Source organism: Phaethon aethereus (genome assembly GCF_964289735.1).
Source record: "Phaethon aethereus genome assembly, chromosome: 10".
Lineage (NCBI taxonomy): Eukaryota > Metazoa > Chordata > Aves > Phaethontiformes > Phaethontidae > Phaethon > Phaethon aethereus.
The window spans coordinates 23023672-23034728 of record NC_138586.1 but is presented as its reverse complement, the minus strand read 5'-3'; the positions used below and the strand labels follow the sequence as shown (position 1 = coordinate 23034728).

At 47.6% G+C, this 11057-nt stretch overlaps 1 protein-coding gene across 1 annotated transcript; it reads left to right on the top strand.

The window, feature by feature from the left end:
• Window positions 1–631: 631 nt before the first annotated feature.
• On the top strand, window positions 632–1600 carry GPR174 (G protein-coupled receptor 174; the record flags this gene model as incomplete). Its single annotated transcript, XM_082004204.1, has 1 exon — window positions 632–1600. One exon carries the CDS (start codon window positions 632–634, stop codon window positions 1598–1600), a length of 969 nt encoding a protein of 322 aa, XP_081860330.1.
• Between the last annotated feature and the right edge of the window lie 9457 nt (window positions 1601–11057).

Sequence of the window (11057 nt, the reverse complement as noted above, 5' to 3'; positions counted from 1 at the left end):
CACTTTTTCTGTTTATTCCTCAGTGGCTTTGCACCTCCCTTCACTGGGCGAGGCATGGCGCTTGTAAGTCGGGAGAAGAGCTGACCACCGCAGGTGCCTCCAGCAGTAGGTTTCTGCTAGAGAGATGCTCCTACGGCTCTTGCTTTCCTGTACCTTCTGCTTTGTAAGACCCCTGTCTCCCTGCAGTGTGTTAACTGCACTTTTCTGTCTTTCAGCTGCGGGGCCACATCGGTTGTCAAACTCCTGTGTTGAGAGAAGTGGCTGAAATGCCACCCAAAAGGTGACAGAGGTGCAGCTCTGGTGACGAACTGTCAATGGCTTCAGCACACGACGATGCGTTTCTCGGTGCAGATCCCCTCCCCGTCAATCCTGTGAGCGACGAGAGTAAAGTCTGGTAACTTCAGACAAAGGGTATGAGCAAAGCACACGAACAGGACTTTAACTGACTCACCCCATAACGAAGCTCTTCCCCAGAGTGGACACGATGATCTGGTAACCGAAGCCTCACGCACAGGTGCCGGGGCTGAACGTTTTTATTTAAGCCCTGACAACCTGAGGACAAGCTGGCTGCAGGACGCGAGTGAGGAACATGTTATCATGCCGGGGCTGAGCACGGATCTGGAGCACAACCATGACGAACAGTTCAACCTGCACCGAAACAGACCTCAAGCCCTACTATGCGATTACGTACACTTTCATCCTGATCCCTGGACTAATAGGAAACACATTAGCTTTGTGGGTCTTTTACGGGTACATGAAAGAGACTAAAAGGGCCGTAATATTTATGATCAATTTAGCCATTGCCGACTTATCGCAGGTTTTGTCCTTGCCCCTGAGGATTTTCTACTACTTGACCGGGACGTGGGAATTTGGAGGAGGTCTCTGCATGTTTTGCTTCTACCTGAAGTACGTCAACATGTACGCAAGCATCTACTTCTTGGTTTGCATCAGTGTAAGACGATATTTGTTTCTTATGCACCCGTTCAAATTCAGTGACTGCAAACGCATCTGTGACGTGTATATCAGCATCGTTGGGTGGGTCGTGGTCTGCGTCGGCTGTTTGCCTTTCCCTCTTCTCAGACTTCACCAGGATGCTAAAAACACGTGTTTTGTGGATCTCCCCGTCAAGGAAGTTGACCTTCCTGTCTCCATCGCAATGATGACGATAGGTGAATTGGTGGGGTTCATAACCCCCCTACTCATCATCCTATACTGCTCGTGGAAGACTATCTTAACACTAAAAGAAAAAAATTCTGCTTCACGTGACCTCGGAGAGAAAAAAAAGGCTTTAAAGATGATTCTCACCTGTGCTCTGGTATTTCTGATTTGCTTTGGACCTTATCATATCAGCTTTCCACTGGATTTCTTTGTCAAAACCAAAAAGATTAAAAACGGGTGTGCCCAGAAGGTGATCTCGGTGTTTCACGTCGTAGCCTTGTGCCTTGCCAGCTTGAACTCCTGCGTGGACCCAGTCATCTACTACTTTACTACAGATGAGTTCAGGAGACGCCTTTCCAGGCAGGATTTGCAAGACAGCATTCAGCTCCACAACCTCAGTTACGTGAGGAAGCACTCCAGAGGTGTGCTCAGGGACTCCTGAGCCATGGACTACTAGCGCTGGCTTTCCCCAAATATTTGCCAGGTCTTGCAAATGTTCACTATATTTTGGGGTTTGCCTTTTTTTTTTAACCCCCAGGACACTGAGAGTGACAACTGAGGCAAGCTTCTGCTGATTTCAGTGACGGTTGGAGAAAAACAAACAAAAACCCCAAACCTGACCAAAAATATGTTGATTTAATACATTGGTTGCAAATTTTCTCTGAATAGAAATAACATCGTGAAATTCCCACAGGCCCGATTTCTAAGCTGGGCAGCCAGAAGCAGGTAGCTTTGGCAGTAGGAGGAGGACATGGACCCATGGCGAGAGGTGATGCTGCGCCCCGTTGTCACCGGTGGGGCCATTACCTGGCCGTATCCTGGTCACGCACCCTGGTTTCAGCAAGAGGCAGCAAAGATTTGAGGTCTTGCTATGCAGAAAGAATTTGATCCAAAAAATTAGTAGGTGACACAGTATTATTTGTATCTATCTGAAGCAAAAGACAATCCAGAAGTGACTAATTTCTATGGAGAGTGCCAAGAGCCTGCCTCAAGCCGTGCTGACCACAGAGCGAGGAGCGTAAGGTGGCCCCAGAGGACTTGCCATTGAAATAATTAACCAAGCCTCCATTTTGAGGTGTAGCAAATGACATGCCCCAAATTCACAAAGCCACCGAAGCATCCAGACACTATATTTCTGCCATCAGTTCCTGCTTCTGGCTTGAAAGCCATATGGTTTGGTGCCATATCGCTGCCTTGGATAAGCTTTAACCACGGGGCTGTGCTTCAAGGGTGTGCATTCAGGCTAGACGTCCATCAAGCCTTTCAGGTCCTCTTTTCACCAAAGATGGGGCAAATTATTTCCCTTTCACTGATAACTGGCCCCGCACCATCACATCTACTCTTCATTAACAGCAGCGTGATTAAAACACGAGTCAGAGGAACCAAACCTTTCTGAAGTTTACTTAATGGGAACTCACTATAAGCAGAGTTAAAGGTGCCACCCAACAGGCTATGAGAGATTTTTAAGAAAGGTTCAAATGTGGATGTATTTTTAATAATAATTTCTTTAAAATCAAACAACAGAAGCTTTGGGCTTCACTGGTATTTCATTTGCACCTTCTTGTCAAGTTTATTTTTCTGTGAACATTTGAAATGTTACATTTCGAAATGTAAAAATACTGTGATGGTATTAGGTTTTATTTAATGCAAATGTTGTTTTATAGATTTAATTTATAAAAAGATATATATTTTGTAGAAAAATTATATGAATCCCAGAGCATGATGGAACACAGAAAGACTTTTTCTTTTGAAAAACTTTTCTATATAATAAAACAAAACTCCACCACCTCATCCCTACAGGAGTCTGAACCAGTGTGTCTGTACCTGAGCATGTCGGCTGAGTAAGCTCTGCTAATTCACGAAAACCACGAAGCGCATTGTAATTTCTTCACAGCAATGAAAAAATATTTATTTTTTTAATTTCCTGCAGTATATGATTAAAAAAGCCTTAAAAAAAATTTTTTAATGTAATTCTTTCTTGGCCCACGCTCCCCTCTGTAACTGCTTGCATCACCAATACATGCTTGCATGGACCAACGCATGGCAGCGCTTGGATTGCCGACACCCCTCGAGCACCTGTAGAACATCATAGATGCCTTTTCAAAATGACTTCAACCTCCTTCTCGCAGCGGGGAGCAAAGCAAAACGCTGGCTTGCAAAGGGACAAAACACTGCTGCCAAGTGCAGCAGCTCCTCTGCCCCCCACGAGAGGCTTACAAGCCAACGTGAGTTCCCACAGCTGAAGGCCAGCACAGGCACAAGCCCATCACTGTCCTTTCTGGCCACCATCCCTGCTCCCTGGCCACATGGGAGGGGAGCAGGATGGCCCCGTACAACACTCTCAGAACTATTTTTAGCTTCCGAGGGTAAAAGATGTTACACGAAGCAGTGTCAGAAGTTCAGAAATTGTTCCAATGAGAAAGAACCTCAATAAGCTTAAGTCTTCCCACCTAGAGAACGCTGTGGGTGCACCATGAGCCTTCTTCCCTGCTGCCATAGCAACGTGGTTTATTCATATTAGTATGAACCGTCTCTTTTTACAGGAAGTCGGGTGTAACAGTCGCAGTAGCTCATGTGAGCCGAATTCGGGGGAGACCTGCTTGCCCTCCTCTTGCCACCGCACCTCTGCTCTGGGTGGGCTTTGCTTGGGCCACGCTCTCCATCGCAGAGGTCTCACAAGCCCTTGGCTGATGTTGCCATGGACAGCTGAGGAATCAAGATATTACTTCGGTTAACAGAAGGTGTATTTTCACGCCCTGTCGATGGCTCAGGAACCACGACACCAGCCCATGCTTGAGCCCCAGAGCAACCACACACCAGCAGAAATATGCTCTGCTGCACTTCCGCCTCCCGAGAAAGCCTCAAGTGGGGATGCCACATGGCACACAGAAGGTTTGCAGAAGACAAATAATGTCCAGTCACTGCAGCAGGAGGGAGCAGTTGTTGTTTGATTGCTTTTCTGCCCAGCTTTGAGCTCTGTGCTGGGCAAGATCCAACTCTTCACCTGGCTGCAGTTCTCCGATAGCCTGCAGAAGCCGATATTCCCACAGAAATCTTTTCTCCAGAAAGCCTCTTGAGTAATAAACCTGGTCTGCAGCACTAGACTGGAAATCTGAATGAGAATGTAACTGAGAGCAAAAAAAACACCAACCCAAAACATCTCCTTTATTCTGCATGAAGTATTTCCTCTGGTTGCTTGAGCAGCACCTCTCCCTTGAGAGGGTTGTTATTGTTGAGAAGCGAAGTACTGAGGTCTCTGCCACCGACCTCACTGGCAGACTTTATGCTCAAGTGACAAGTGGCTTTTTTGTCACAAATAGTGTTATGTTTGATTTGTGCTAGACCAAAAGAAAAAGTATCACGGTAACAGCACAGACCCAGGGAAGTTGGAGATGTCCCTCCCTGCTCGTTGCAGGGACGTTGGACCAGATGACCTTTGAAGGTCCCTTCCAACCCAAACTATTCTGTGATTTTATGATTCCAGGTTCTTGGGGGATGGTTGGGGATGTTCAGCTGTTCAGAAGCAGCATCAAGCTTTTTTGGGAAGTCTTATTTATACATGAAATATTATTTCATATTTCAAGGCGAATGAGGATGATGACACAGGTCTGGGTGGAAGCAGAGCTCTCGGCGTGTTTCTGAAGGCCTCACATCACAGCCCCCTCTTTCCATCGACTCCCACACAGCCACGTGCCTCTGAACCCACGCACCACGGAAAGTGCAAGCGCCGCCTGCAACAGCTGCAGATGATTTCATCACACCTCGGGCGCTGCTTCTCACAGCTTCCTTTGTGTCATTGTCACCAGGAGAAGAGACATGACGGGGTTGGTCTTTCATTTTTGCTCGTTGAACTTTGCAAGCGAAGGCTGCTATGGAAGTGGGAGAGCCTGCCTCCCTTCCCGTTCTCCACACCTTCGCAAGATGGTTGCGTTGAGCCAGATCAGAGACCATGGCAGTGTCTCGCTGCTGCTGGTGGGCTTGGGGAGAGTGCTGAAAGGCTGGGCTGTGGGCAGCAAACCTGCCTGGGCACAGCCGTCCTCAACCGCTGGCTGTGGGGCTTGCTGCAGCTGCACTGAAAGCATCGTTCTCCAGAGCCATGAAAAGCTCTTTCCCAACCTGCTTGGCCAACGTACACCTGAACCCACCGATACCTCAAGTCCAGTGGCAACGAATCCCCTGTCTTAGTTATACGTACATTGCTCTTTCGGTGTCCCTTCCTCTTGCACCACGAGCGACCGGTTCCCTCTGCACCTCCTCTGCACGACTCGTGCCTCAGTAGAGGCGAGGTCTCACCCGCGCTCAGGACCCCCAGCGACCTCCCGGATGGGAGCAGGGCCGAGCGCTGATGGCCACAGCAGGGGTCCTCCATGGCCACAGCCCATCACATTTCCAGTGTCCTCTTCATCTCCAGCCATTGCCTATGAGCTATCCAGGCAACTCAAAAGATCTTTCTGCCTGAAAAAGGCTGATTTACAGCTCCTCTTACCTAAGCAGAGTTTTTCTTCCACCGTACATGTCTTCTCTTTTATCAGGACTAGACTATTTGCTGTTTTGTTATCCGGTTGCTCAATGAGAAGACTCCCCATTTCTCTGTAACCGGTGTTAGATTTTCCTGCTCTGGTTCAGGCTGCATCGGCAGCCAACTTTGACACTTTTTCACTGTTTACTTCCTTTTTCACTTTGCTGTTAGAGGCTAAAAATTAGTATCGTCCCCAGGGTGGCAAAACCAGCTCATTGGCCGTAAAGGCACACAGAGCATCAAAGACAGCGCCACTGCACACCACTCCTCGGACCTCAATAACTAAAAAAAAAAATAAAAAAAAATCCACAGAGAGTGACCCAGATACAAGTACATGCCATCCAGTACAGATAAAAATCTTGTCAGAGATGGTTTGATAAATACCCTGACAAAAAGAAAGCAGGTAAGCTGGACCTGTCTGGACAGTGCCTGGTTCACACAGCCAAGTCAGGGCAGAGGAGCTCCCACATTTGGGCTGATAAACTGAGCTCTGTGTAAATAGGATCTATATGATATACATTAGTGGTAAAAAGATCTGATTTTGAAATGGATCCAGTTACTTAAAGCCATCAAGAACAAAATAATAAGAACCCAGAACACACCTGCAACAGCTGTTTTGGCACCACCACTCACCACTGTAATGAGTTTGTTGGGACCAGCAACTGCCAGCCAATTAACCTCATTCACTCACCTTTCTCTCGTAACACAGTGATTTGCACTTCAGAATTTAACTGCATGGGTAACACTGCTGAAATAAATAAATAGAGGAAGGCTCTATGAGTTTCTCAAAATTAAAATATGCCACAAAGGAGAGTATTTGGGAAACTGGGGGCAAAACACTGACATGACATTCCAGTTGAAACAGTCAGAGGTACAGGGATCTTTGTTTTGCTCATCATCAGTTCTTTCCTCCAGTCTTTCTTGAATGTTTTCTGCTCCATCAAGGACTCATCCATAGTCTCTCAATTCTGACAAATTACCCCAAAAAACATTTCGTACTTTTTATATTGTTCCTTATTTCCCGAGGTTGAACTCCATGCAAAGACTCCTGCTGACGCCAGCAGGCTCATTAATTTCTATTAACGAAAACACTGACCTTCCCAGGAGGAAACAGGGACAGACACGATCCTATTTTTGATTTAGGTCAGCTGATGTGAGGTGACGTTGGTTCAGGCTCCCGAAGGCTCAACCCTTGTCCAAGGGTCTGTTCCACCAGAGCCAGGGCAACCACAGCGACAGGAACGTCCTTTCTCATCTTGCTTCCAGGAGCTACAAGGGGAACGACCGCATGCTTGTTGGCCCAGCAGGCTCCTAACCCTTGCACTGCATTTAGGAATCATCTCCAGCTGTAACAGAGGCTGCTTTTGGGCATCAATATACCTGCTTTCAGGATTGCCATCATCCTCTTCCTCAGAGAGCAACCCTCAGCCAACAGGAGGAGGTGTCTGATCCAGGGCCAGGTGCATCCATGAGATACACGAAAGGGCTAGATTTAACAGAGGACTGCAGTTTCTAACAAGTCAGCATCGCCTGAATCTCTCCGGGAGGAGCGTAGTCTGGTTCTAAAACACAGGGAAGGGATAAAGCTGTCACTGCCCCTCCCTCTAAGCACAGTCCTTGCCTAAGGAGGAAGGAGAACGATTAGAAGTCCTCCTTAATTTAAGAGGGGATTTGAATGCCTGTTTCTCCTTGCTAGGAAAATGCCCTTGGCTAGTCTGTATGAGGACAGTTCCTGCTCCTCCATCAAAGCAGTGGGAGAAAAAAGAAAAGATGGCAGCCCAGTAGCCTGGTCCCAGGTACAGGGAACAAACACGAACATGACTTTTAGTGGTTAGTGCCATCCCCTCAAAGGGGAAGACCTGGGTGCTTGTTCCTGCTTCCAGCTCTATTTCTGTGTCTTACGTCAAACCAATGCACAACACACTCTTGTAAACATCACCAGCTGCTGGTAGGGTTTAGGTGGGGGTTTTTGGTGGCAGTCAGCACTCCATTTTAAGGGATCTCCATTCCACCTGTGTGGGGGTGATGACTGAGCAACAGCTACCTTCAAGAAAGGCAGTCCAGCAACATGCCCAGATGCCCCCAGAGCCCATTTCAGCATGAGTTAGACCTCAAGAAAAGTCCTCATCCCAGTCAGAGCCAGTGCTCAGCTCCAGGCATGCACAGAGGTGCCAACATAAAGGGAGAGAAGAAAGGAAGCCTCTCGGAGGTTAGGTACCTCCATGGTCAGCAAGTGGCTGAGCTACAACCGTCAAGATTATAAATTTTTCACGCAGTCTTAAAGTTTCCTTCCACCCCCCCTTTTTTTCCCCCCTTAACCTCAGAATTCAGAGAAAAAAAAACCAAAAAACCTGACCAACAAACAAAGGTAGGATGAATAGAAATTACATAACCGATTGTCATAGTGTATTGTGAGAATTAACAAACCTCTTCACTCATCTGCCTACCCATTTTCCCAGCGGGCTTAACAGTGATAGAAGAAGGGAATATCTTGGTGGGGCTCCAGCCAAGTGAAGGTCATGGCTTTTATCACCCGCAACATGCAGCCACCAGTGGTTGACTCCAAGCATCCCACGGCCAGCTTCGTCTCTGTGCTTGCCCTCCCAGGAGTCCCAAGGCAAAAACTCTATTTTCAAGTTTTTAATCCACCCAAACACTTGTCTCAGCTGACTGGTTTCTCTGATCTGCTGTCAGCCTGTTTATCAGTCCTGTGATTCAGTGCCATTATCTTGCACAAGCTCCACTATTACGACATAGGCGGTATTTAAAGAAATGGTAACTCATTGTGGTCAGACAGAGCTCCGCGCACCTAGAGAGAAAGTTCCCAGGAGGCCTATGTAAAAGAGAAGCTAAAACTCATACGGCTTTGAGTTTCTAGTTTAATGAGAAGTTTCTTACTTAAGTGAATTAACGCTGTCACAAAGCCCCACATCCCAGCCTGTTCCTCTTGGTTAACGGTCTATAAAACCCAGAGCAGCACCATCACAAGCCCAAAGACAGCAGCAGCACCACTGCCCATGCCGGCACGGTGCCATTCCTGCAAGTTCCTTCACCCAAAGCTTCTCCCTTTGGGCTCGTTCGCCCCTGACTGATGCAGCTCAGGTGTCTCCCATGGGACATCAAAGCCTGGTGGCATCTAGCTTAAAAGCTCTTTGGCTGCTTCCTGGTTCAGTTGGGACTTTCTACAGCAGCCACCAGCTTGGGACAGGGCCATGTTCTCCCTATAGGGCAGCAAAGGAGGTTTCTACCCTCCAGCCCCCCATTATGTTGTTAGAGAAAGCCATGGGCTTTCAGGCTCCAGGGGACACGCTGGCCACAGGACAGGGCTGTCCTTAGAAATATGGCTACAAATTCCAGGAAATCTCTTGCAACCATGTCAAGCAGTTCCCTTTTGCCAGTAAAAGGGACATGGCACAGCCCCGCAGGGAGCAGACCAGCCCTCCGTGCCTCGGCCCTGGGTGCTCTCCCCAGGGCCCGGCACACCACGCTGCACTTCTGCCCATCGCGTGGGAGGGATGCAATCACCGGAGTTGCCGTGGGTGGAGAAGCAGCATGGTTTGGTGCGGGACAAATAATCCCACCACTCACCGGGATACAAGACAGCCCTAACAACTGCCTCGCTTCCCATGGGTGCACAAGCCTTTGCAGCCATGTAACGTGGGCAATGCTGCAGAGCACTTATTTTTAAGGTCTTCTCCCATTACCTAAGAGCTCTTTGTTTGGCAATTGGTCAAAACCCACAAGTTCAGCATAAGGGAAGATTGCTTCTGGAAATCAAAATCCCTTTGGAGATGCACCTGCCCCTTGGCAGCACTGCCAGCCCCCACCACCGCAGCACGACACTAAAGCCAACTTGACATCAAACAGGTCAGATATTTAGAAATTGAAAAGAAAAAACCTGACTGTAAACTATAGAAATAAGTGGGCTGAATATGGCACATGAGCACTGAACTAGACACAGAAAAAAATCCCAGATTCAAGCCCTGCTGATGATTTCGTTACTGATGGGTTTTGCCCTCAGATGTCTGTTGCACTAAAGCACATCCATGCACTTTTGAAGCTTACTCCAAATTGTATTTGGCAACTGGAAGGTATTCCTATGCTGGCTCAAGGCCAGGTCTAAGACCAACGCTGGGCCAAAACGTGCACAGGCTCTCCACTGCTCAGTGCCAAGCCCTCAAGTGTTGATGGTTAGCGTTTGCAAGGGCCTCATGAGGGTGAGATTGCCTCCATTTGCATCAAACAAAGCAAGTAACCCTTGGTAGAAATACCAGATAGGAGACCTCAACACTGACCACTCAAAACCAGAAGGATGAATGCAGAAGCAATGCTGCAAGGCTGAGATCTTACAGCTTCGAAGAACACATCTGTGCTCCTCAGTGCAACAGCCACAACCAGCATGACCCCTTTTATGTGGAACAGTGTGCGAGAGCAATGGGGCAAACCAGGTCCCTCCGACCATCTCCCCTGTGAGGGGGTGATCCTCTTCTGCAGGAGATAGGGGCCCAGCCTCAGAGCACGGGCACCAGTTCACCCGAACGTCAGTGTTCTGCTGTAGAGCCCAGCTCTGCAGCGAGGACCAACTATTCCTTTGTAGCAGTAGAGTTTTTTTGGCAAGTGGGTTTTGTTTGGTTGTTTAAAAAAAAAAAAAAACAAACAACAATTAAATGAAAACACATAAGGGGAAGAAAATCAAATGTCACTGAGAAAGCAAAGAGTTTTGTAGGGGGAAACCATGAGCTCCATTAAGAAACAAAAAATACTGCAAATTGTTGAGAACTGGAGCTCACCTTTTTCTCCTACACTCAAGGCACTTAGCCAGAAACTGTTTCCCCACCACTTAATATGAGTCATTTCCCTATTGAAAATCAAGGGTCTTAATCTAGGGTGAAAAGAGTCAGCAATTCTAGGCACAAGCTCTCCTCGACCCATGTACACTTCTACTTCCCAGCCACCTCCACCCAAGCAAACCTTTACCATAGAAAACACTTTCAGACAGTCAGTAACAGGAGGAGACCGTCTCTTTGGAGCATCATTCCTGCTTCTCAGCCATCCAGATATCCACCTGATTCAGCAGCAGTTTGTGAACTGTCAAGAGCCCTAAGACTGAAACTTTGACGAGAGCAGAAAGAACTCTGGCATCAAGGAACGCAGCTTACACTGCAGCACAGATGTACCAGATAAGCAGAAATACTTTAATTTCTTTCCAGGCTACAAACTTATGTGAAAAGCCAGCACTTACAGCTCTGCTCACAGCCACAGAAGCGGTCATTGACTTTGTGTGAAAGTCTGATTCCCCCTGCCTTTTTTTCTTTTTTTTTTTTTTTTTTTAACCTTGATGTGAGGAGGCAGAGCCATGACTGCTTCCAGCTTCACATTG